The following is a 27,870-nucleotide window of genomic DNA, read 5'->3' on the forward strand; positions in this document are numbered from 1 at the left end:
AACAGTGTCAGACTTTATTTTCTGGGGCTCCAAAATCACTGCAGATGGTGACTGCAGCCATGAAATTAAAAGACGCTTACTCCTCGGAAGGAAAGTTATGACCAACCTAGACAGCATATTGAAAAGCAGAGACATTACTTTGCCAACAAAGGTCTGTCTAGTCAAGGCTATGGTTTTTCCTGTGGTCATGTATGGATGTGAGAGTTGGACTGTGAAGAAGGCTGAGTGCCGAAGAATTGATGCTTTTGAACTGTGGTGTTGGAGAAGACTCTTGCGAGTCCCTTGGACTGCAAGGAGATCCAAGCAGTCCATTCTGAAGGAGATCAGCCCTGGGATTTCTTTGGAAGGAATGCTGCTAAAGCTGAAACTCCAGTACTTTGGCCACCTCATGCGAAGAGTTGACTCACTGGAAAAGACTCTGATGCTGGGAGGGATTGAGGGCAGGAGGAGAAGGGGACGACAGAGGATGAGATGGCTGGATGGCATCACCAACTCGAAGGACATGAGTTGGAGTGAACATGGGAGTTGGTGATGGACAGGGAGGCCTGGCGTGCTGCAATTCATGGGGTCACGGAGTTGGACACGACTGAGCGACCGAACTGAACAACTGATCCCCAAATCCTGAGTAAACACCCTTGTTATTTAGAGAACACACAAAAAGGAATGTTTTCTGTAACTCCTCCCCCCACCCCACATCCCACCCCTAAACAGATACCACCAGCAGGAGCTGGTCAGTGCGCCCAACTTTCACTTGGGAAATCCTGACAAACAAATGCGGCTCAGTAAAGCTATAAATGGACTTGGCTGGTCTCAACGCAGCCCCAATGAATACAGTAGTAAAACACTAATGTAATCACAACAACAAAATGACAAACTCTATCACCACTCTGACCTAAGATTTAAATCACAGACAGGTTAGCACAGAAAACCAATGCACAAGTAGAGGGTCAGGCTATTCAATGCAGAGCGCACACGACTGTGCACAAAGTCATCAACAAGAGAAATTATTGCCTAAGAATCTGTTGAGACTCACTGGGGAAAAAAATCTTCTGGTGGTTCTCTGACAACAAAAACAAAAAGCAATTTTAAAAGGCAGAGTCATAGTTGCATGGGAAGACTGCTTCTACCCAAATTGTTCTTAAGACCAAAGAGAGAGAAGGACTTGATATTCACATTTTTAGGACGGGGGTCGGGGCTCATTTTTGAAAAAAGGGATTATTCCCACTGGGTGGGCAGAGAGAATGGCTGGTCACTGGAATAAGTAGCTAGTCAAAAAGCAGAGCTGCAAGACAGGAAGGAGTAAACACTCCTTCTCCTGTGTGACGAGATGGACCACACCCCCTACTCTGCCTGCTGCAGAAGATGAGAAAATTCCAGCAGGAAGTCAGCTCGAGAGGAGGCCTTGGTTTGGAGCCCAAAGAGAAGAGGAGTTAACCACAGACAGAGAGGATGTGCCTGTAGATTTCTGATGAAATGAAAGACGATTTTCTTATACCTGCTAGTTGAAATTGTACAAAGGCCAAACAGGGAGAATTGAAACAACTCTGTCGCTAGCTCTTCATGAGTTGTCCCTTTTGAGGTAAAGACATACCTGGCCATCTGGATAGAGGAGCTGCTGGTCACAGACTGCTGCAACCCTATAGGCCTGGGTACGGACTCTCCCATCTCCTCGATTGGACTTAAGTGGTCTTCCTATGAAGGACAATGGGGATGTGGGGAAGATCTACCCCGCCAAACACCAGACTGTGGGAACTTTACAGACCCCGAAGGTGGGAGAAGCTAACCACACTCCTCTAATACTCAAAAGCTAACACTCAGAGGACCGAGATTATGAAGAAAACTGCCCTAAGCTTTACTCCAGCCTTACAAACCCTTCTGAAATAAACCACACTGTTTACTTGGTACCAACTGGCCTTGATCTGGTGTTAAGGTTCTCATTTAATGCAAAAATGGCATTAGGATGGTCCACCTTTAAAAGTTTCCTCTGTAAGGCTCTGTTTTAAGAAGGGGAGGAAGTTTACGCATCTGACTGCAGTAATTCAATGAAAGCGTCTTAAAAAAAAAATAAGTTACCTGGAACTGCTTGCAAGGGTTCCTCACCTGGGAAGCAGCAGCCCCTGAAACAGTCCTCTGGGGCCTGAAAAATGTACAGCAGGAAGTGAGAAAAGAGGACAGAAAAGCCACAAGCACACAGTGGGATTGTTTTCAAAGAGTCTATCTTCCCTTCAGAGAGCAACTTAGGGTTTCTATTTTAATACCACCCTTTAAACCTGAAAAAGCTGAAGAAAAAAATTTACTCCCCAAAGATATTACTCATTAATGGCAACTCCACATGCCATGGTAAGAACTAAGGTAGCCCAGAGAAGACAGCGGAGTTAAAGCTGATGACCAAAAACCTATAGTAGATTTAAACTGAAGACCCAAAGAACTAAATTTTCACTCTTGGTGAGGAAGCTGAAGTTAAACATATGGCAGTGGCAGTTAAGAGCAGACCGGCAGTTGTCTTTAATGAAAGGGGTGAAGGCTCCTTCCTCTTGCTCCTACTGAACCCAAGGAGCTGCTACCCTGCCTGGCAAACACATTCTTTCACGTTTTCCAGATTTCTGGGTAGCACCTGGTACTCCCTTCACGGATACTCACCTTTATTCTCAGAAGCTTTCTTTCCTTCCTGAAAGGTCTTAAAACACTGAAACCTTTTGGCTCTTCTCTGGAAATCACTCTGTTTCTTTAGAAACTGCAGCTGCCTTTATAGTTTGAGTCTGTTTCTTTAAAAGGAACCAGCAAGAACAGATGATACTAGCAATCCCATCATAAAGAAGCTATCAATTATAATAATCTCCTTACAATAAATCATGGATGCAGCTTGTCAGACAGTATATTTTTCTCTCTCCTTCTTTCTGATTTAACTGAAAGTAAGTAGACAAAAATTCCACCGAGATGGAAAGATAGACACGTTATATTTTTTCTAAATAATATCAAAAGAAAGAAAGCTAACACAGTCTAATTGCAATAAAAAGTCAAACACACCAAGAAGAAGATGAATGTGGGGGGTGGGGGAGGGCGGGTCATTCCTGAGAACAACAAATGCTACTCTTGAATTTGTTGGTTCAAGTAATACAGTGAAACAGAAAAAGACTACTCCACTTTACTTCAATTCTGGGAAGCTGGAAAAAAATATATACATTTTCCCCCTGAAATCCTAGGACAAGAGCAGGTCCTGCCTGTAGCTCTATAAAGTCACGGACCCACAGAGGCAGCACCTCCATGCCTCCCAAAGGCCTCCTCACACTGACATAAGCAGGATGGACAGACACGGAGGCGAGCGCATCAGCAGGTGCCTTAGGTGGAGCGAGACCAGCTAGAAGCTGGCGGATACTCAGAATCTCACTGACGAGGAAGGGAAAACAGGAAGGCCAGTCATTCTCTCTCTCTCTCAATCGTTTTAAGTTGAAAACATTTGGTGGGTGAGGAAGGGTGAAGAGGTCAGGAAATACCCCCTCCTTCAATCTTACAAATCATTTATAGGTGACGGACAGACAGACGAAACCTTGCTTAAGAGCCAGCCCTCTGCATATTCCCCTTTAAACAAGGTTTTGTTGTTCACAGAGGTGGAGCGAGGCAGGAAATACAGAGCGGCCGTGCCTCTTTCAGACGCAGCCTACACTGGAGGCTGTTCCTCTTACGCACCGTGACACTGTGTCCTTTAATCGAGATGCCAAGAGATCATTTTCATACGAGGCCGGCAGATGTAATATTCTTGGATGCATGAGTAGTTCATCATTTCGCTACTGGATGACAAGGTGATCACAGGGTGACTTTTCTAACGCAAGTTCACTGTTTGGTATTTTGAGTTCTCAAAATGAAAAAAAGATTTATCAAATATAAATATCTTTAAAAAGTAACAAAAGTGCTACATATGTGATCAAGGAAAAAAATTCCATTAGTTACTGCTGCTTAAAGTAGATTAAACTTTACAAATATTACCACATCCATTATCAATATGGCTTCCAATTATTAAATAAATTGCCTGTAGCAATATAGCTTTTCACACCTCTACAAGGACAGAGTAAAGAGAACACCAAAGCAAGTCATATCTCCCAGACCCGCCACAGAAATTGCAAATGTCCCCTGCTTTTTTCTGCTATTTAGGAAAGCATTTGCGCTTGTGACAGTCAGCAGGCATAATCCCACTACAGAGTCCTCTACCAACCTCTCATGTTGAGGGGGGCTTCAGTTTAATGGCTACAGGGACTGGATGTTCGTTCACTCACTGTTGGCCTTAGCTCCATCCTCGAATCACCTTTCTGTGTTTTTGGTAGCAAGGAAAGGGGACACAGACAGGAGGCAGAGCCGCTTCCGCGTGACTTCCGGCACCTTCCTGGTGGGCGTGCCTGCGCCACGCACTGTACAGTGGTTCTAATAACACCCACCATCATTACACCTTCGGCTCATGGTTTTTCCCAATGCTCTCAAGCTGGGTTTTGTGGGGTTTTTTTTTTAACTTTTTTTTGTTGTTGTCATTTTTCTGTTTAATCATGGTCCCAAAGGCAGAAGGCAGTATTTTATCTACTCAGTCACACAGCTTGTGAGAGCAAAGGATGTCTGTGTCAGGCATGTTAACATCAACCAAAATCTGAGATCGAGTTTTTCCACTGTCTTAGCACAGCACCCAAAGAAGTATAATCTAGCCACGGTGTGACTATTATGAGGCACGGCTTATTGCAGCTGGAAATCAATTATTCCCACGTGGAGGGGGGGGTTTCTAGTGTTCCTTTTACTCTGCGGACACTCCCCAAATGGCGTCTGTCAATCTTGGCCACACTACCTCAGCTTGCATCCTACCAGTCTTGGGGAAGGAAGAGGGGTAGAGACTAGTGTTACAGGAATCTAAAGGTACCCAAGGTTTTACACGGAGCCTACTATTTGAGAACTGAGGGCTAGCTAAATACCTGGAAGCACTTTCTTGGAATGCTAAGACAGAGCAGCAAGATTTTCTAGCCTCGGGGGCTGGGAGAGGGAAGTTTGGTTGGTTGGTTGGTTATTAGTTACTGGGAATTAATACTGAGAGAGTATATGCAAAGGCTGAGGGCACCATGCCATCTTCACAGAACAAGACCCTAAGGGCTAACTGACATACAAGAAACTGCAAGTTATACTGTAAGAACACATGTTAAGGACCGAGGAAAGTCTGCTAAGGTGCTACGTCTAAACTAAGTTAACTTCTTGCGTTCAGCCCTCCCTCATCAGTCGTCATCCAGGGCCTCTGTCTTGATTTCGTTGGCTCCTTGTCGGGCCAGTGCCAAGATAGTGTGGTTGACTGCTGCCATTTCCACAGCTAACGAGATGGGGTCTTGGTGGTCACTATGGCTAGTGCTGTCATCCTAGACGTGCAGAAAGAAGAAGAAGATGTTATTGGGGGACTGGTGAGATCCGGCAGCTCACAGAAAAGCATGCTGGGGCAAGGGGAAGCAGAACATTTGTGGGAGGGGTCATGACAGGGTAGAGGTGAAATGTATTTAAGTAGACACTGAATGGATACAGGTCCAGAGACTACTGGTTGGCATTTCGATGGTTCAGCAGATAAAAAGCACTAAAGTGTTTTTTTTGGCTGAGAATTTTTCCTTCTGTCAGAAAGACTGCTGGGGATGATGATCAAACCCGGACCATTCCAGGTTTGCAACCACCATAGCACTAGTGATTGAGGGCCACACTAGTGAGCTTACATTCTGGATGGGTGCTCTTACAGATCATTACAATTCACAGGATCTCTCTACTCAGCTGAGAAAACCAGACAAAACTACAGATACCAACACTTTATAGATAAAAATGCATTTTAGTAGAAAATAAGCCAAAACCCTCCTAAAACTCCAAATTCTCAGTTACAACAGGCGAGAAGGGTAACTGTCGGAAGTGGCTACGCTCTCCGGCTGTAAGAGGAGCTGGGGGAGGGAAGCGCAGGTGTCTTACTTGGAAGGTGTGAAGCTTGCCTTCCACATTGCTGTGTGATAAACACAGCTGTAAAGGAAGCTGCACTGCAGGGTGTTCATCAGGCACTGAAGCTGGTGTTACAAATAAGGTGGAAGTTTCTCACCTGTCATCTTCAGGGGACTCTACAGCAGAAAGCTTTGGGAAGGGCAAGTCCCTTCCTGGGAAAAAAGCATGGTATGTGCTGCCCTTAGGGCCTCTGGAAAAAGGATGGAAATGATCCATCTACACTGGTCAACTAACAAGGATATTTCTGCTTAGACTCCCAGAACGTTCTCTAGAGTGAAATGTGCAGCTCTGACTGGGGGTTCTTGGTGGGAGGAGGTGTGTGGAGAAGGCCTTGGGAAGTACAGGCAACACTGTTCATTCTCACAGGCTGCTCTTTGGTTTAAACAGGGATCAGCGTGGAACTGTAGGGACTCTGGCAGTGTCTACGCTCAAGCTGCAGGACGGTGAACAGGAGAGCATGGTGGACTCTTGTTTACAAGCTGGCCGAGCGGGGTGCACTGACCAGGAAAGAGCAAATGTGTTCCCGCTGGTGCCTGGAAGAGACCACAATTCTCTTCATATTCCAAATGGAGTGAGTTTAAAATCCTTAGAAAATTTAAATCGTTAAGTGAGGAAAAACTCCTACATTCTTAGTTACTGAATTATTCCATCCAGTGGCTACAATTAAATATATTTTCCCCCTTAAGCAATGAAGAGGAAGTCAGGGTGAGGTGAGCAGACATGCATTTATGAGAGGGTGTGTGTGTGTCCATGTGCCAGAGACTCTGGAGGGACCATGGTCTCAGCACGAGGGCTCCCACGGCACGGGGCCGAAGCGGGTAGGCCCTTCCACTGTGCAGGTGGGTTCATGTCCAGGCAGGGCCGCGGCTGCCCGAAGCCCCTAGCACCTCTCAGACATTGAGTGTGTGTGTGGTGGATGGTGGAACTTGCTTGTTTGGATCAGATCCTCCTCTCTTCTTCTACCTTCTCTGCTTCTCTGCCTCCCTCTGAACTTCTTCCCTCCTCCTCCTCCCCATTGCGTACTTGCCAAGTATCCTGTTGTATGACAATAAATCCGTGTGGGTGAATAAGGATTTCTCACAAATTCAACAGGACAACTGAATCTTAACCACATTCAAGTTATATGAAAATCTAACTAGACACATGAGCAGAGCTGAAGGGACCTTAGCTCACCCCCACCCCCCCACCCCGGACAAAGCGCACCCACAGAATTGAGTTGTCATACGACCCCACCCGCTCTGTACCCAGCAGCACCTGCTCCGTGGCTCACCTGCTCCGAGTAGTCATTCCCGTCCACGTCATCACTGTTGGAGTGGCCTCCCGGACTCTGTACATCTATCCCATGACTCTCCAGGATTGCTGCTTCTTCGAAAAAAGCAAACAGATCCCTAAATTTTCTGTTACCATATCATAAAGGTCTAAACACTGAATCTGAATTGAGGAAATAAGAATGCAATTAAAACAAAACCCTAGACTAAGTCCTGTTTCTTCTCAATTGCAGACAGGTGGAATTCAATGGCACAGCGGTCGGGGGAGGAACAACACATTTGCCCTTCTGGAGCCCCTGCTGCTTCGTGTGTACATCTGAGTGGCTGAATGGTAGGTGCTTCATACTTACCAGCTAATTAAATGGCTCTCCTGTCTTGGGGTTCTATAAAGCATTTGAGGATTGTCATGATGAAGAAGTAAGTTTATAAGTGAAATACAATTTAAGAAGCTCAAAACCAGCCCACCATCCTAATCTCATCAATTCATGTTTCTTAAATGCTTTATTTTTCCAATCTTGCTTTTTACTAGGTTCCCTGTATATTAAGATGCTTTTATTCCAATTCTGTTAATCAGCTGTTTCTTAGCCTCTGGGTCATAGCCTGGTAACAATGAAAAGGCTTAGGGTGTCACATTCCCCCTTCAAGGCCTTATAGGTAGCTTTCATCTGCACCACAGGAGTAACTGATCAGAGATCATGTCTAATTCCAGATTCCTGCACATTAAGAATGATGAGGTTTAGAAATAATGCCATTCTTAGTACAATACAAATAGTATGATTAATATTAACTTCACATTATAAAAATACAATGAAGAAAAACATAAGGGCAGTTCTTGTTAGGCTTAAAGGGTAGTCTCATTTAAACCTGCAGTTCTAAACTGAAGTCACTCTTAAACACAAGGCCCAGGACTGCCTTCAGAGAGACAGCAGCCTCTCGGATACATTACCGATATTGGCTCTTCTCTTGATCTCCTTCCGCCTGTTAGCAAACCAATTATATACTTTCAGGGAGGTAACTCGTTCCAGATCTGACAGTTTTTTGCCTGTGAAGACATGCCATAAAATTCAGAAAATCTGTATCTGAGGCTAGTTTTAAGGGACAATATTTTTTTTTCCCCAAATGTTCTTTTCACTGCATTTATTGCCAGAATAACAGATATAGAATTTTTTTTTATCATGATCTAGTACTATATATAGACTTAATTACTGAATGAATAAACATATGGTGGTGGTGGTTTAGTCGCTAAGTCGTGTCCGACCCTTGTGACCCCATGGACTACAGCCTGCCAGGCTCCTCTGTCCATGGGATTCTCCAGGCAAGAATACTGGAGTGGGCTGCCATTTCCTTCTCCAGAATAAACATATAAATAGTGGTAAAGAACCCGCCTGCCAATGCAGGAGACAAGAGGCATGGGTTCAGTTCCTGGGTTGGGAAGATCCCCTGGAGGAGGGCATGGCAACCCATTCTAGTATTCTTGCTGGAAAATCCCATGGACAGAGGAGCCTGGCAGACTATAGTCCATAGGGTCACACAGAGTCAGACATGACTGAAGCAACTTAGGATAGGATAGATAAATAAACATACAGACAGCTCTAATAACACAAAATGCTTCAATTCAGAAGTCACACAATATGAATTCCAACATAAAATATTAAAGGATTCAGCCTGCTAGCGTTCAAAGTTCATATGACAGTAACATGAAAGGTTCATTTAATTAGCATCATTTACTCAGATGAATCTGTTTCTTTACCACATTCCCAGATAGCTGAAGTCCCCTTACATCTTTAAGGCCCTGTATAAACTAGTTTCCTGCTGTCTTGACAGGGACCACTCTCCATGTCTTCTTAAGACTGAGGTCACTATGCCCATCTGTATTGTAACTACACTGGAACACATAGCACAATTCAAGTTGCAAACTGCTGTCAAATGTGACGGTTTACGGATAGCACCACGGTTACCAACATGGCAACCATCCTTCTCCTTCATCGTTTTCTGTTTTGGCTTTTAGCCCTCAGTGGGTAGTGGGACCAGAAAACAGGTCAGGCACTTGATGCACGGAGGTTAAATACTTTCCAGGAAGAGCCTGAGTTCCATCCAGCACAGCGTTAGGGCCAGGGCTTTGGCCTGTGAGAAGTAAGGGTACCGATGTCGTAGCTGAGTGTGTATGTTCTGGAAGGTTAGAAGTCTGGCTTCTAACTAAGGGAGAATAAATTAGTATTTAATTATCACAAAACAGTGATAAAACTTAAAACATAAAAAAGTGATACTTTTGTATGTATCCTTTAAGCCAATCCAATTAACTGGCCAAATGGAGATCAATTCTTCTTCACTGAGAATGGTTTCTGCTTTAAAAAAAAACACCACCACCACCATAATCTGTGGAAGAACATTTTAGCACACGACGTATGAGTGTTTCAGGGGCTCTGCTGACTTGCATAGGAACAACTAGACTTCAGAATGGAAATACTCCAAGCTAAGAAGTCATCCCAATGTAGAAATGGGAAGAAGTCTGCTCCATAAAGAATTCTTTCTTTAAACAGAAATACAGAATTATACAATTTTCAACAGTTACAAAACAAAACTATCTTAATATTTACAAAACTATCTTAATATTTACATTAACAAATCTTGATTAAGTATGCCAACTTTCAAACTATTTTGAAACTGGTATGTTTATGCTGTATTTTTGGAAAAAGAAATCGATACACTCTTTAAAACTAGTAATTTCAAGGTTGCGCATCTCAAGCAAGGACGCTCACTGGAACTTTCCCACATAAAGCCTAATTTGGAGTAGTGTAATCACCCCCTCAGAAGTACAGTGTGAACAAGACAGAGCAATGACCATCCACAGGAGGATGGTGGGAATGGAGCCAAGAGCACCACCGGGATGAGGAAGAGACTGAGGTCCCAAATGCTGGTCCGAGCGCAGCCCAGAGCCAGGAGCGCTCACTGCCTTACCTGGCTTCTGTATCACTGCGTTGCAAGCATTTGCAATTTCTTCTCTCTTTGCTTCATCTGGGTATTGATTCTCATTGAAGTAACTGCAGAGGCAATCAATTAAGACACAAAGTTTGTACTTTTAGAAATGTGCTCTCCTTAACACACAGGCTCACTGAAAAAGATGTCCTTTTCTAGGATGTAATATTAATGTCTAGTCCAGGCTGTCTGATGGAATTTCCTATGAGGATAGAAACAGTCTGTCCAACCGGGCAGCCACTACTCACATGTGGCTGCTGAGCACCTGAAATGATGCTGATGTGATGGAGGAAGTGGATTTTTGATTTTAGTAAATTTAAACAGTTACATGTGACTGGTGGCTACTATATTGGATAGGACAGGTTTAGCCACTGCTCGGCTTCGATAAAAGATGTACTGGATATAAACGTTACTTGTGATATGGGTGGCTGGTTGAAATCCCAGACTTCCGTTACTGAGGCACTGGTGACGACAGGACTCTTTTCGTGTCTTGTTTGTAGTAGCAAAACTTGGAAATTACCCAATTGTCCATCAGTAGGAGAATGATAGAACAAGTTATGAGACATCTGTATTTATACACAGCTATTTAAAAAGGACTAGAAAAACTATTCACTGGCCTGAGGAGATGTTCTTGATGTGGTCCTAAGTGGGGAAAAAAAAACCAATCTGTAGAATAATGTGCATGTAAAAAGTACTGTTAAGAAATTTTTAAAATTCCTGTCTAACTTAAAGAATTAACTTATGGTTGCCAGGGGCAAAGAGTGGGGGAAGGGATAGTTAGGAAGCTTGAGATGGACATCTACACACTGCTGTTTTTAAAATGGATAATCAACAAGGACCTACTGTATAGCACAGGGGACTCTGTTCAGTGTTACGTGGCAGCCTGGATAGGAAGGGAGTCTGGGGGAGAATGGATGCATGTGTGTGTATACATATATATATATGGCTGAGTCCCTTTGCTGTGCACCTGTAACTGTCACAACATTGTTAATCTGCTATACTCCAATATAAAAATCTAAAAAAGAAAAAAAATTCCTGCATATGTGTACTTAAATCTGCATGGATAAAGGGTGGGGGGAGGGGACATATGCATACTTATGGCTGATTTAGTTGCTGTACGGCAGAAATCAACACAGCATTGTAAAGCAATTATCCTCCAATTAAAAAAAAACCTAAGTGACTAAGTATCAGAATATTGATATACTTATCCTCTAATAAAACGTCCTCATAAAAAATCTGCATGGATAAAGCTGGAAGGGTACACATCAAGGTTGATTACCTTATCGTGGGGAAAGGGATAAGTAGGAGGAAATTTAAACATTTTAAGATTTATTTTTGCCTTTTTCCATACGCTAAAATGCATATATTACTTCTGTACAATAGTACTTAAAGAAACTGGGTTTATTGAACCCATCCTTGGCATTATCAGACCTGTGACACTATATGTGGAAACAGAATGCTTATTAGTACTACTTGTTCTGTCACCTATGAGTTTTCAAAAAGGAAAGCAGAATATCTGTGCTTTGAACCCGGAAACGTAAGGTCAGGAAGTGATTCCTTGTCACATCCTAGTTCCTGTCACTTCCTTGAGGCCTCCCTTCCCCCATCCTCTGTCTGCACTGGTGACAGTGCTCTTCTGTTGGGAGGCCCCTAACCTCGCGTAAGCCCTGCCTTCGGCGGTACAGCTCCTCTGCCCCGCAACCTCTCCGTGTGGAGAGCATCCTTCGCTGGAGCCCCGACACAGCAGCTGCCGTCAGCTAACAGCCCTTCCTTCTCTACAATGTAAGCGGCAGGACTCCATCAATGCAGCTGTGTAGCCACCACCCCACACGGCGGTCTCCTGCTTCAGTCCGGGATTTGCACATCTGTTTCCACGTGATTTTCTGCTATCATTTTTAGACCTTCCATGTTCATCCTGAGGATTCTTCCAAGTCACTGCTCCACTTCCACATTCCTATTGACTTCATGTTAACTCCACCTCTGCTATTTATTTGGGCAAAGACACTGGATTAGTTTCCATTAACCAACAGCACAGTCATTACCCAGGGGCTTGTTAGAAAAGGGAATCCCAGACCTTGCCTTAGACTAAATGAGAATCTGAATTTTAACAAGATCTCCAGGTAATGTGACTGCACATTAATGTTTGAAAAGCACAGGATCAGCGCATTCATTTAAAATTCAGCAACAAAGACAACAAAAGCAGATACTAAGTATCTAATGTTATATGCATCCACTGTGGGTCAAGAAGAGAATGAGAAACCACAAGGAGTTTATAATCTACTGAAAGTGAAGTGCAAGTGTTAGTCGCTCAAGTGAAAGTGTTAGTTGCTCAGTCGTATCCAACTCTTAGTAACCCGCCAGGCTCCTCTGTCCATGAAATTCTCCTGGCAAGAATACTGGAGTGGTAGCCATTTCTACCTCCAGGGGATCTTCCTGACCCAGAAACTGAACCTGGGTCTCCTGCACAACAGGCAGATTTTTTACCATCTGAGCCACCAGGGAAGCCCATAATCTACTGAAGAGACACATATCGCTGCTCTTGTGATGAGATTCCATAGGCTGTCTGAACAGAGGAGGTGGGAGAACGGAGGAAGGTGTGCTCAGTGTTGCCGTGAGACTTGGCAGAGGAAGTGTCATCTGAGTTACCTCTCGAAGACAAGATAGGAGTTTGCAAAGCAAAGAAAAAGAACAACTTTTCATGAAAGGGAAAAAGCATGAGCAAAGGCAAAAAGGTAGATTAAAGTCTTGATGATTCTGGGCGTGGAGAAGAGTTCAGTGTGGTTAGAATACAGGGTTCACAAGAAAAAATGAGAGATGCTAGTCTGGAGGAGTAGGATGGGCCACCTTGTGATGTTCCATACGTAATAAAGATTTCATCTTGAAATAGAGGTTTTAAAAACCGCACAGAGATACACTCCCGGCTGCATTTTAGAAAGACAGCACATTTCAAGATTCAAGATGACTTAGAACTCCACATCTAAATCTGAAATTCTGAAATTCCCTAGTCAACTTTCTACTCACCTACTCCACCTCTTCAAATTTCTTCTTCTTTACACTAGTCTTGAATCCTTTAAAACCCTTCCCCAACTTAAAGAACCTGTTCGTCTATCACTCTTCTGACCTCATCTCGCTTCTCATCCTGAATTCCATGGCAAGCTGAAGCACCAGTATCTCTTAGGAGATACCATATGATTCAGGAAGCCCACTCCTGGGCATACATCCAGATGATAATTCAAAAGATACATGCAGCTCTATGTTCATAGTAGCACTATCCACAATAGCGAAGACAAGCAACTTAAATGTTCATCGACAGACAAGTGGAGTCATAAGAAAAAAACGAAAATAATGGCATTTGCAACAACATGCGGACAACTAGAGATTATCATACTAAGTGAAAGTGAAGTCGCTCAGTCGTGTCTGACTGTTTGTGACCCCGTGGACTGTAGTCTGCCAGGCTCCTCCATCCATGGGATTTTCTAGGCAAGAGTACTGGAGTGGGGTGCCATTGCCTTCTCCAGGGGATCTTCCCGACCCAGGAATCGAACCTGGGCCTCCTGCATTGCAGGCAGACTCTTTACCGTCTGAGCCACAAGGGAAGCCAAACTCAAGTAAGTCAAAAAGAGACAAATAGCATACAATATCACTTCAGTGTGGAATCTAAAATATGACACAAATAAACCTGTCTATGAAACAAACAGCATCAGGGGACACAGAGAATAGACTAGTGGTTGAAGGGTTAGGGGGTGAAGGAGGGGAGGAGTGGGGATCGGGGATTAGCAGATGCAACTGGCACACAGAGAATGGAGACACAAGGACCTCATACAGCACAGGCCACTGTGTTCAATATCCTGTAATAAACCTTAATGAGGAAGGGTATGAAAGAGAACGTGTGTGTGTGCATATATGTGTGTGTGTGTAACTGAGTCACTTTGTTGTACAGTAGTAGTTAACACTGTAATTCAACTATACTTCAATAGAAAAAAGAAAACAAACAACAGCATCTCTTAGGAGAAATTCTGGTTACTCAGCTTCTCTGTCCTTCCACCATACCTGTCCTGCCAATCTCCCACCCTGCAGAAAGCACCTTCCACTTGTTTTCTTCCATCCTTCAATCAGGGTACCAAGAGTTCCTGGGCAAAGTTATAAAATAGGGCCAAGTGACTTCTTTATAACCCTGTGTTTCTCGACCTTAACTAGGCCCTTTGTTTCTGATGGGAATGCTTTTTGTTCTTCTAGCCAACCGTCTATAATCCTCTATTTTTCATGCCCCTCTTTCCTGAAACCTTTCCACACTTAAGTCTCAAGCCCTTAGACCTACCACTGTCATTCTTTTTGCAGATGCCCTTGGCACCCACTCCAGTGCTCTTGCCTGGAAAATCTCATGGGTGGAGGAGCCTGGTGGGCTGCAGTCAATGGGGTCACACAGAGTGGGACACGACTGAGCGACTTCACTTTCACTTTGCCTCCTCTTTTACCAAGATGGAGATTACTAGGATTTGTTTAATGTTTTTAGCTTCTCAACTTCTGTATGTCTCTGAGTCACTGCTCGTTCACCTCTGCATCTCATGGAAGAGGAAGATGCAGTCTCCTCTTTGAGGTCTACTTCTCCACTTGTGTCTCTGATCTCATCATCCTGCCCTGTTTCATTTTCTCATGTCTCCTTTCTTTCCTGCATATCTTTTCTTTTTTTAAAAAAAATTTATTTATTTTAATTGGAGGCTAATTACTTTACAATACTGTGGTGGTTTTTGCCATATATTGACATGAATCAGCCATGGGTGTACATGTGTCCCCCATCCTGAACCCCCCTCCCACCTCCCTCCCCATCCCATCCCTCAGGGTCATCCCAGTGCACCAGCGCTGAGCACCCTGTCTCACCTGCATATCCTTTCCCTGTGCCCTCATAATTTACTCTATTTCACTCATTTTATGATACATATTTCTTCATTATTACGATTCTAAAATTAGGATACATCTTATAATTCGTTGTGTCTGAAAATTAACTGGCAGCATCCCACCCACCCCATGCCAGTATATAAAATAAAAGTGTGTCATACAATCAAAGCCTTCCTAGATTTGATGGAATGTGGTAGCTGCTAAGACTTAGAGGTCCCATTTCGGCAACAGCTCAATGGCTACTATACCTTATTGTGCTAACTCTTCCAAATTATTGCAAAGCCTGTGACTGACACTCTACTCCATCTAATGTCTGATTAATATACCTAAATGTGTATCTCCAGTCATGCTGCTATTCTATTAAAATTTTTTTAAAGATTTATTATAGAGGTGTTCAGAGTCCCCTTCTCCCCCAAACTGCCTCTGCAGCTTTATCTACTGCTGCTCTCATATATGCATGCTAGTCTGGGAAATGGAACAGCCTCGTCAACCCCTGCATCTCTGCGCCTTTCTACTGTCCGTTTACATGCTCTTTGCCTCCCTGCCTCCAAACCATCTTGTCTGTCACCATACAGCTCCACTGTCACCTCTTGGCCAGTCAAAGGTAATTTCCTCATCCTGTGAATCCAGCACTTCACCTGTTCCTCTCTCAGACCTTTTTCATCGTTATATAGTTATCACTGTACACCTCTCTCCCCTGCTACACCAAGAGCCACCTGAGACCAGGTCCAAGTCTGACTCACCCTCATCTGCACTCCTCAATGATGAGCTGTCCTCCTCAATAATGATGGACAGAGTCACCACCAGCCCAGTGCAGGGGCCTCCAAAAGAAATGGCTATCACTGTAAATGAACTGCTGACCATCAAGGGTATATGTAGAGTTATCATAACACAGCTTTGAAGGGTACATATTAAACTGTTACAAATGATTATGTCTTGGGAGCAAGAATCCTGGGGTTGGGTGAGTGGGGGTTGGGGTAGAAGACAGGGAAACATTGGTAGTAATTAAGATGGATTTTCACTTTCTGCTCTACATATTTACTTCTCTATTGAATTTCTAAAATGAAAATACATTATTTTAAAATAAAAGAACATGAGGAAAACATTTAAACAATTAAGAAGTAGCTTATTAATCTAACTCCCTAAATAACTTGTTTTGAAAAATGGATTTGAATCATCTAGAAAATACTAGGATTGTGACTGCCATTCTAGTGAGTAACAGAATAAAACCACAGTATTTCTGGAAGCTAAATAAGAATTTACAATTTTTCCTAGCACAACAGGGCCTGAGGAGGTGACAAGTCAGAAATGGGCTTTGCGGAGACCATGGAGGAGGCATGAGCAGCGTACTGACCAGTGCCCCCAGTCCCTGGCATGGTGGGGTATGAGGCTGTAAAGCATTAAGCACCCTCCTCAGGGGCCAGGCTCACCCGGCCTGGAAAAGAATGGCCAAGAGCAAGAGGAGAGGACAGGTGGGGACCAGAGCCCAGCTAGGGCACCCAGCGGCAGCGGAGAGGCTAGGCATCCTCCAATGCCCAGCTTCAGCCTTCTCCGGATCCCCTTCCCAGTGACTTCCACAGCCTTTGCCCGCCCCTGGGCGGCAGGCTGGCTAATACCAGCAGCCAGTGAAGGTTCACACGCTTAATGAGGACCAGCAGTGGAACAACCAGGGCACCAGACATGTCGTCCTGCTACGTGGAGTGGCTGAGGGGCATGTCCCTGGTAGTCAGGGCCTGACAAAACGTGGTCCACTGGAGAAAGGAATGGCAAACCACTTCAGTATTCTTGCCTTGATAACCCCATGAACAGTGTGAAAAGACAGATATGACACTGAAAGCTGAGACCCCCCAGGTGGCAGGTGTCCAACATACTACTGGGGAAGAGTGGAGCAACAGCTACAGAAAGAATGATGAGATGAGCCAAAGTGGAAATGATGCCCTTTTGCGGATGTGTATGGTGGTGAAAGCAGAGTCCAGTGCTATAAACAACACTACTGCACAGGAACCTGGAATGTTAGGTCCACGAATCAAAGTAAATTGGATGTGGTCAAACAGGAGATGGTAAGAGTAAACACTGACATCTTAGGAATCAGTGAACTAAAACGGATGGGAATGGGGGAATTTAACTCAGATGACCATTATATCTACTACCGTGGGCACGAATCCCTTCAAAGAAATGGAGCAGCCCTCACAGTCAACAAAAAAGTCCGAAATGCAGTACTTGTGTGCCATCTCAAAAACGACAGAATGATCTCTGTTCATTTCCAAGGCAACTATTCAACAACACAGTAATCCAAGTCTAGCCCCAATCAGTAATGCTGAAAAGGCTGAAGTAGAACAGTTCTATAAAGATGTACAAGACCTTCTAGAACACCGAAAAAAGATGTCTTTTCATTATAGGGGACTGGAATGCAAAAGTAGGAGGTCAAGATACCTGAAATGACAGACAAGTTTGGCCTTGGAGTACAACACAAAGCAGGGCCAAGACTAACAGTTTTGCCAAGAGAACACACTGGTCACAGCAAACACCCTCTTCTAATCTAACAGCACAAGAGACAGCTCTTCACATGGACATCAGCAGATGGTCAATATCAAAATCAGACTGATTATATTCTTTGCAGTCAAAGATGAAGAAGCTCTATACAGTCAGCAAAAACAAGACCCAGAGCTGACTGTGGCTCAGATCATCAGCTCCTTATTGCAAAATTCAGGCTCAAATTAAAGAAAGAAGGGAAAACCACTAGGCTATTCAGGTATAACCTAAATCAAATCTCTTATGATTATACAAGTGGAGGTGATGAATAGATTCAAGGGATTAAATTTGGTAGACAAAAGTGCCTGAAGAACTATGGATGGAGGTTCATACCACTGTACAGGAGGTGGTGTTCAAAACCATCCCCAAGAAAAAGAAACACAAGAAGGCAAAGTGGTTGTCTGAGGAAGACTTACAAATAACTGAGAAAAGAAGCAGAGTTCCAAAGAATATTAAGGAGTGATAAGAAAGCCTCTTAAGTGAACAATGCAGAGAAATAGAGGAAAACAACAGAATGGGAAACACTAGAGATCTCAAGAAAATTGGAGATACTAAGGGAACATTTGGAGAAGGCAATGGCAACCCACTCCAGTACTCTTGCCTGGAAAATCCCATGGACGGAGGAGCCTGGTGGGCTGCAGTCCATAGGGTCGGTAAGAGTCGGGCACGATTGAGCGACTTTACTTTCACTTCTCACTTTCATGCATTGGAGAAGGAAATGCCTGTATCCTTGCCTGGAGAATCCCAGGGACAGAGCCTAGTGGGCTGCCATCTATGGGGTCATACAGAGTCGGACACGACTGAAGTGACTTAGCAGCAAGGGAACATTTTGTGCAAAGATGTGCACAATAAAGGACAGAAATGGCAAGAACCTAGCAGAAGCAGAAGAGATTAAGAAGAGGTGGCAAGAATACACAGAGGAGCTGTACAAAAAAGGTCTCCATGACCCAGATAACCAAATGGTGTGTTCACTTACCTAGAGCCAGAATCCTGGAGTGGGAAGTCAAGTGGGCCTTAGGAAGCCTTATTAGGAACAAAGCTAGTTGGAGGTGATGGAATTTCAGCTGAGCTATTTCAAATTCTAAAAGATGATGCTGTGCAAGTGCTGCACTCAATAAGCCAGCAAATCTGGAAAACTCAGCAGTGGCCACAGGACTGGAAAAGGTCAGTTTTCATTCCAATCCCAAAGAATGTTCAAACTACCACACAACTGCACTAATTTCACATGCTAGCAAGGTAATGCTCAAAATCCTTCAAGTTAGGCTTCAGCAGTATGTCAACCGTGAAGTTCCAGACGTACAAGCTGGATTTAGAAAAGGCAAAGGAACGAGAGATCAAAATTGCCAACATCTGCTGGATCATAAAAAAACAAGAGAATTCCAGAAAAACATCTGCTTCATTGACTACACTAAAGCCTTTGACTGTGTGGATCACAACAAACTGTGGAAAAATCTTAGAGATGGGAATACCAGATCACCTAACCTGCCTCCTGGGAAACCTCTACGTAAGACAATAAGCAACAGTTAGAACCAGACATGGAATGAGAGACTGGTTCAAAATTGGGAAAGGAGTACATCAAGGCTATATTTTGTCACCCTGCTTATTTAACTTATATGCAGAGTATATCACGTGAAATGCCAGGCTGGATGATTCACAAGACGGAGTCAAGGTTGCCGGGAGAAATATCAATAACCTCAGATATGCAGATGACCACCCTAATGGCAGAAAGAGAATAGGAACTAAAGAGCCTCTTGATGAAGGTGAAAAAGCTGGCTTAAAACTCAACATTCAAAAACCTAAGATCATGGCATCCAGTCCCATCACTTCATGGCAAACAGATGGGGAAAAGTGGAAACAGTGAGATTTTATTTTCTTGGGCTCCAAAATCACTGCAGACCAGGAAACTGAAAAATGCCTGCTCCTTGGAAGAAGAGCGATGACAAATGTAGACAGCATATTAAAAACCAGAGACATCATTTTGCTGTCAAACTTCCATCTAGTCAAAGCTATGGTTTTTCCAGTAGTCATGTACAGATATAAGAGTTGGACTGTAAAGTAGGCTGAGTGCCAAAGAACTGATGTTTTCAAATTGTGGTGCTGGAGAAGACTCTTGAGAGTCCCTTGGACAGCAAGGAGATCAAACCAGTCATTTCCTAAAGGAAATCAACCCTGAATATTCGTTGGAAGGACTGATGCTGAAGTGAAGCTCCAATACTTTGGTCACCTGATGCAAAGAGCTGACTAATTGGAAAAGATCCTGATGCTGGGAAAGTTTGAGGGCAAGAAGAGAAGAGGACGACAGAAGATGAGGTGGCTGGATGGCATGACTGACTCAATGGACATGAGTCTGAGCAAACTCAGGGAGATAATGAAGGACAGGGAAGCCTGGAGTGCCACAGTCCATGGGGTCACAGAGAGTTGGACACCACTTGGTAACGGAACAAAACAACAAATAAGAAGTTGCAGTTGTGGCATTTATGATTGTTGTGTTAGCTGCTCAGTCGTATCTGACTCTTTTTGACTCCATGAACTGGAGCCCATCAGGATCCTCTGTCCATTAAATTCTCCAGGCAAGAATACTGGAGTGGGTTGCTATGCCCTTTCCCAGGGGATCTTCCTGACCCAAGGATTGAACCCAGGCCTCCAGCATTGCAGGCAGATTCTTTACTGTTTGAGCTACCCGGGCATATATGAGTAATGTGTTAAAAATTTTTGTAAAAATGTTATTTAATTTGTACTTAGTATTTAACTATATAAAATATAGTCAGAATAAAAACAAATTGGTAACCTTCCAAATCAAACCTTCCAAATAAAAGGTTCAAGAATATAATGTACTAACTATAGTTCTAAATCTCTAAGCTTGGCAATTAATCCTTTCTTTTCTGCTAAAGACTTATTATAAGAAATGTAGGCCTATCAGAAATATCAATTTTCTTTAAAATGTGCTAATACAGCTGCAGGTGTGTACACTGGACTGTGATTACTACTTTCATCTTTCTGTAATGTTTCAATGTTTACAATATATTAATTAAATATATATAGTATAAGGTAAACTGATAAAGTAATATATTTTAAAATACCTCATGGTAAGTATTTAAATTTAAAATGTAATAATTAAAATTTTTTTGCAAAGAATTACAAAGCTCTTAAAGCTTTCTTCTTGGTGGTGGTAGGGGGCAGACAGCTACACAATATTGATGCAAAGTGAAAGAATTTTCAGGAAAGACAAAGGCAGGTCAGGAAATAAAATGTTCACCCAGTATGTATTACATGAGCATAAGTATGTGTCTGAGAGGTAGATGTAAGTTCAAAAATGACCCTGATCTTAACAGTACACAGTTCAGTTGAGGACATCAGATATGAAGTTAAAACAAAAGGAGTCAAAAGAACAGTCAAAACAGTAAAACAGTGACAAGTCAGAATATGTCTAGCTGCTAATTAAATATTAAATGATATGTTAAATAAATCCAGGTTAGAGAGCTATCTCTATGGACTATACTGCTCTGGGAAAGCTTACTGCTTTGGATCTCTTCTGAGGGATGCACAGGCTTCAGGCATTGGAGAGGAAAGGACAAAATTATCAATAAAAACAAACATAAAAACCTAAGATGTGCTCAGACAACAAAAAGCAGCTAGTAATGCAATCTGATTAGACTATAAGGATTATATTCAGGGTTTGCCCGAAATAGTGCTTTTATCCTGGATTATTAACAACCCCTGGCCCCTCATTCCAAGGTGGTGCTAGTGGTAAAGAACCCACCTGCCAATGCAGGAGACCTAAGAGACACTGGTTTGATCCCTGGGTTGGGAAGATCCCCTGGAGGACGGCATGGAAACCCACTCCAGTATTCTTGCTTGGAGAATCCCATGGACAGAGGAGCCTTGTGGGCTATGGTCCATGGGGTCGCAAAGAGCTGGACATGACTGAAGTGACTTAGCATGCACTCTCATTCCCCTACATTATCCCATTTAGACAGTAAATTATATAGTCAGTCCAGGACCGTATCACATTATTGGCTCATCTGAGTTTAATGTTAACTAAAAACTCTATGTTTTTTTCACAGGTGTTTTGTGAAGGGGACATGGCAACTGTCAGAAAAAAGGAAGTATCCAAGAAATTAGTAACTATAGTTTCTATCTAGTTACCTGTAAGAGGAGCTATGTAAGTCCAGAGAACCTGCCTGGCCTGTAACAGACACTCAGTAAGCAACTGTCTGATCAAAAGATGGCTGAATAAAGGTATATGTGAAGGAATAAATTAATGTAAGAAAGAAACAAAGGGGAAAACAGAAAACATTGGTTTCAGTTAAGGCCTTTAGTGAAATCGACAATACTTCTTTCAGGAGAAAAGCAGTTGGGATCTTACCGTATTGTACAATGCACTGTCTTCCCTTGCTTCATTCAGAGGTTTTATACTCAGACATAGCTGAATACAATTATGTTAGTAGTGTTTATTTTTGAACTATACATAACCAATAGACTATCAGTAAAGTTGAGAAATAAGTCTAATGACTGATTTTAGATGTAATTAATCATTTAGTCAACTCAAAATGTTGACTGAGTCCTAGTTTATACCAAGCAATTGGCAGAGCCTCCTAATGTAAATACTGGGGATATATGTATGTTACAAAACACACTCTAGAGTTCACTGTAAGATGCACGGTATTCGTGGAATGAATGTAGTATATGGGAACAGAGAAGAATCAACATTTGTGCAGGTTTCTTGAAGGCAGAGTGTGGAGGGTGGATAAAGTAAAATAGCATGAGGCAAAGGAAGCAAAATATAAAAGGAAGGGAGTTATAAAAGAGCTTAAAATGTTCTGAGAATGAGGAGTTCAGTGTGGATGAATGTACATGAGATGGGTGAAGTGAAGTCGCTCAGTCGTATCCGACTCTTAGCGACCCCATGGACTGCAGCCTCCCAGGCTCCTCCGTCCATGGGATTTTCCAGGCAAGAGTACTGGAGTGGGGCACCATTGCCTTCTCCAGGGGATCTTCCCGACTCAGGGATTGAACCCGGGTCTCCCGCATTGCAGGCGGACGCTTTACCCTCCAAGTCACCAGGGAAACCCGAGATGGGTGACTGGGGATCAAACTGAAGAAAAATATTGGGTCCATATTTTAAAGAGTATAATAGAGTTTGCACTTAACTTCAGGCAACTGGACAAAGTTTTTTAAGCAAGGGTATTATATGATCAAACACATTTTGTATGGCAGTATCTCTGGTGATACTAGAGGTAAAAGTTAGTTATGCAGCTGTGGTAAAAGCTGAGGAGAGGATCTGAAGCAGGCTAAGGCATGGGACTACAAGGAAAGATAAAATTCAAGAGACATTGGGATGGTAATAAAAATTCAAGACACCCTCACTTCCTGGGTTTAGGCACCACTTCCTCCCTTCCACCAAATCAAGACAGCCTTAGGAATAGTACATACTATCTATTATTCACCTTCTGGCATTTCATCCTTAAATTATGTCAAAGGATTAGATATTTCTACTGTTACCAGGTGGATAAATTGTGGGAGAACTTGGCTTTAAGACTCTGAAAGGGACCTGTTCTGAAATACACTTCTGTCCCATGTAAGAATGTTTATAGCCCTAGACATTTTATAAGACTAAAAAGGGAAAGACATGTAAACAGAAATCTACAGGTAGTAATATAAAAGCAATAAAATAAATCCTAAGGGCACTACACTTTATAGACAAAGGACATTGTCAGCCGAATGACCAGTGAATATCTTCAGAGAGAAACCAAATGATCACTTTGCAAGACAATGACAGCAAAGAATTAAAATGAAAAGTGGCAAAATCATTTACATGAGATGAGATACCATAAGCTGGTAACAAATGGAAATGTCCTTGAAGCACCTTCATTTCAGTAGCACCTAAGTCTATAAAAACGACAACCGGAAAGTTCCTCCCATTGTGTCTCAGGGAGCACATAGAAAAGACAGGAACTGGCTCTCTAAGCAAGGTGCGTGTGTGTGTCCCTCAGTCTTGTCCCTCTCTTTGCGACCCCATGCAAGGTGTGTGTGTGTGACTCAGTTGTGTCCCACCCCATGGAGTTTACCCAGCCAGGCTTCACTGTCCATGGAATTCCCAGGCAAGAATACTGGAGTGAGTTGCCATTTCCTTCTCTGGGTTATCTTCCCGACCCAGGGATCGAACCCAAGTCTCCTGCATTGCAGGCAGACTCTTTACTGTCTGATCTGCCAGGATAATGCCATGTAAATGAACTTATTCCTGCCCCGCCCCGCCACCCTGTGTTTTTAAATGAACTATCTCCCCTGAAGAGAGATTTAAACCTCATCACTTTAGTAATTAAAAAAATAACGTTTCAGGATTGTCAGACACTGCTCACTATCTATAATCCAGTGTATATTTCTTTATCACTAAGTATAATTACTGGGTGGAGGGCAGGAAAGAATACCATTAAACTGAAATAGTTTGGAACCTAGTCGTCCCATATCCACTTTGAGAGCATCTATGTGTTAAATAATCTTCAGCAACAACAAAATAATTAAAATATTTTCTTTTTTTTGGGGGGGTGGGGGAGTGGTGGTGGTGGTTTTAAATAACAGAGGGAAGCAAGAGATGACAGAAATGGGAACACATTCTCCAAGTACAGCACCTCTCTTTGGTTAATCCATAAAAGCCTAACGACATCCACGGTTCAGTTACAAACCAGGAGAGTGATACCCTGTATTTTATCCAAAGATCTCAAAGCTCCTCTGATACTCATCATACCTTAAAATATCCCCGAGAAACCACCAGGAGTCAGAGAGAAACAGGAGAAGCAGAGCTGGAAGTCAGCCATGCATACAACTGTTCGTCATCTACTGTGAACTTTGGACCATCGGGGACTTGGAAAGATGGGGAAATGGGGACAATAAGCTCCCCAACGTCACAGAGCTGGCTAGGACGAGAACCGAGTGTCCTGACCTCCAGGCCCACGCTCTTTTCCATTCCTGCTTGCTAAGAAGTTGCTGGGTGCAGTGGGGGTGAAGAGTGTCACCTGAAAATTCACGTCCACCTGGAAACTCAGGAAGTGATTGTATATAAAATTGGGTCTCTGTGGATGTAATTACGGGAAGGATTGCGATGAGGTCACACTATGCCCTAAATCCAATGAGTGTCCTCATAAGAGAAAGAAAAGAACACAAACAGAGAAGACAATGCAGAAATGAAAGCAGAGTGATGGGTCTGCAAGTTCAGGAATGCCAAGGACCTTTGATGGCTGACCAACGCTAGAAGTGTGGGAGGGTTTCTACCCTCAGAATCTCCCAAAGGAACCCACTCTGCTGACACCCTGGTTTCAGATTGTGGCTTCCAGAACTGTGAGAAATACACTTCTGCTGTTCTAAGCCACCAAGTTTGTGGAAATCTGTTATGTCAGCCCTACAAAACAAATACTCTGGGTAAATAGAATCAGTACAAAAAGAATGGGATGGTCTTAAGAGATACTGTGATTCAACTCATAGCTTAATGGACGCCATTTCAGTATAGAACTACACCTGCAGGCCAACTGAAATAAGCAGCTATTTCTGATTTCTAAAAGTAAACACGTGAATGAGGCATTCTCCTGAAATACAGAAAAATTCTAACTTCAGTTCTTTTTCCTTCTGTAATCCAAATTGGCTGCAACCCTTCTTTTGATGCTCAACACTGTCCTCCATTTGAACGGTTTTCATACTAAATCCCTATTTCAAAGCTTTACTGACTTTTTAGATTGGCTACTTCATGATAACAAATGGAGCTAAGGGACTGCTATATTCATCTCTATCTTCAGCAACTAATTTAGCAGTGCTTATTTTTTAAAATCTTGGAACACTAAGTACAGATAAATATTTCTGCAATACAACAAAGACTACAATCAATAATGAAAAACAATCTGCTAAAAGATGTATAAGAAAACAAGTATAGTAAAACAATGGTAGAATCTAGGTGATAACTGTAAAATTCTTTCAGCTCTGCTGTATGTTTAAAATTTTCCACAATAATATGTTGGAAAAACAGTAACTGGTAACATTAATAAGATGATAAAATGCTAGTGGTCGTGGTGGTTTAGTCACTAAGTCGTATCCGACTCTTGCGACCCCATGGGACTGTAGCCTGCCAGTCCATGGGATTTCCCAGCCAAGAATACTGGAGTGGGCTGCCATTTCCTTCTCTGGGGGATTTTCCTGACCCAGGAATCGAACCTGGGTGTCCTGCACTGCAGGCAGATTCTTTACCTACTGAACTATGAGGAAATACTAGCAGCATCTAAATTAAATCAGAAACTGGGCAACAGAGCCCACCATCCCCAATACAACCTTTTCTCTTGTTGCAATTTAATGTTTTTCTAAAAGTCCTAGTCATTACAATAGGAAATGAAAGAGAATTAAGACACAAACTGGGAAGGAGGGCCACAAAAATATCATTTGCATATTATACTATACCAAGAAAACCAAGGGGTAAATTCAAATTGTCTCAGAAATGATCAATCAGATTGCTGGGGACTAAACAGACCAACAAAGATACTAAAACTTTCCCGTGTATCAATAAGCAGCTGGACAACTTAATAGAAAAAAAGCCTCTATTCATGAGAGCAAGAAAAATGAGGATTAAAATAAAAATATCTAACAAGAAAAATATATAAAATATACAAAAAACTAAAAATGTTACTCATTTCACTGACAGGTATAAAAAAGACAAGAAATGGAGAGGCATACAACACATTCTTAGATAAGAATAAATAATATGACAGTGACACTTCTTCACAAATTAATTTCTAGGCTTAACTTCAATCATATATTTTTTTCCCCTCTTTTTTCTCAGTGGGAGTGGTATGTCAACAACACTATTTTCATGCTCACCTGAAAAAACAGATGAGGATGGTTAAGAACATTTTAAAAATAAATATTAGTGAATGGGCCCTCTCATCAAATATTGTGAAATTATATGATAATCATAATTGTGGTCCAAGGATTGATAGGAAATAGAACCAAAAAACACAATAACTTTATATGTGAGAAATAATTTTAAATCTTAAGAAAGGGAAAACTGGTTATTTGGAAAATAAGACCAAATTAGATATTCACCTTACAAACTCAATGTTTTATGGCTAAACGTAAAAGAAAACATCTGAATGAAGAAGTCTAAGGGATGGAGGCAGTCACACAAGAATAAAGTGGTGCCCTTATCTACATTTAAATAAAAGTGAAATAAATTGCAAATATATAGCAGAAAGGGTTAATGAGCTCATTCCATAAAGAATATACAAGTCAAGCAGAAAACATGAATACACAACAGAAAAATGGGTAAAGGAACAAATACCAAAAGATGAAATATGAATGATTAATAAACATGTAAGGCTAGTCTCATTAGTAATCAGAGAAGTTTAAACATAGCAAAACTAAAACAGTGCTTTTTCCCCTCCAGATAAGCAAAATGGAGGTTTTTCACTGACTAAAAAGATACAGCACACACAGAAGGCAGGCTGCAGTGGCAGTGCCAGTGGATGCTCAAGGCCAGTGATGTGGGTAAACTCAGCTGTTTGGAAGAAGTTGGTAATATTATTTTTAGGACAACAGGTAAGAACAAGGCTGTCTGTGTCAGTACTGTTTAACAGGGCAAAGCTGGGAAGACTTTAAATGTCTCCTACGGTAATAATTGTTAAATATGATTATGGTATAGACACTTGAAGAAAAAGGAAGGAGCCGTTTAAAAAAATCATGTTTTCAAAGAGCACTAAATGACATTGCAAAATGTCAGTGAAGAAAAGCAGGTTACAAAACCAGGTATGACTTATTCTAATCATTTTCAAAGTACACATAGATAGAAATACTAAATGTAAATGTACCAAAATATTTTTGGTTATTTATGGTTATTTATGAATGTAAATATTATTTTCTTCTTTACAATAGTTTACAATCTGTTACTATTAATTTTCTAATAAAAAATTACCTAAGATAAAAATGAAACATGTAAAATATCATGTAGGAAACGAGTTGCCAGTCCAGGTTTGATACACGATGCTGGATGCTTGGGGCTGGTGCACTGGGACGGCCCAGAGGGATGGTATGGGGAGGGAGGAGGGTTCGGGATGGGGAACACATGTATACCTGTGGCGGATTCATTTTGATATTTGGCAAAACTAATACAATTATGTAAAGTTTAAAAATAAAATAAAATAAAAAATAAATAAATAAACTGGGTTATGTA

The 27,870-nt window shown here is 42.2% G+C and overlaps 1 protein-coding gene and 1 long non-coding RNA gene across 14 annotated transcripts in view; one reads left to right on the top strand and one right to left on the bottom strand.

Moving 5' to 3' along the window:
- HMBOX1 (homeobox containing 1) overlaps positions 1–27,870 on the bottom strand; it is a 195,041-nt gene continuing 167,171 nt past the window's right edge. For 2 of the 11 annotated variants that reach the window (XM_061426813.1, XM_061426814.1), the window contains 4 exons: positions 10,221–10,303; positions 8,209–8,304; positions 7,265–7,359; positions 1–5,381 (listed from right to left, as the gene is read on the bottom strand). In XM_061426813.1, coding sequence (XP_061282797.1) covers positions 5,244–5,381; positions 7,265–7,359; positions 8,209–8,304; positions 10,221–10,303 — 412 coding nt within the window. In that variant the 3' untranslated portion in view covers positions 1–5,243. Of the gene's footprint in view, positions 5,382–6,422; positions 6,528–6,924; positions 7,030–7,264; positions 7,360–8,208; positions 8,305–10,220; positions 10,304–27,870 lie in introns of those variants that run through there. The other 9 variants (XM_061426809.1, XM_061426812.1, XM_061426810.1 and 6 more) reach the window with 9 other exon arrangements.
- Positions 3,712–27,850, top strand: LOC133253281 (uncharacterized). 3 transcript variants are annotated; one of them, XR_009738273.1, is made up of 4 exons: positions 3,712–3,800; positions 6,382–6,565; positions 7,496–7,593; positions 16,410–27,850. It is a non-coding gene; the product is annotated as an uncharacterized LOC133253281 (long non-coding RNA). The 3 variants fall into 3 exon arrangements; XR_009738272.1 differs by having other exon boundaries at positions 21,731–27,850; XR_009738271.1 differs by having other exon boundaries at positions 7,496–27,850.

Source organism: Bos javanicus, chromosome 8, assembly GCF_032452875.1.
Source record: "Bos javanicus breed banteng chromosome 8, ARS-OSU_banteng_1.0, whole genome shotgun sequence".
NCBI lineage: Eukaryota > Metazoa > Chordata > Mammalia > Artiodactyla > Bovidae > Bos > Bos javanicus.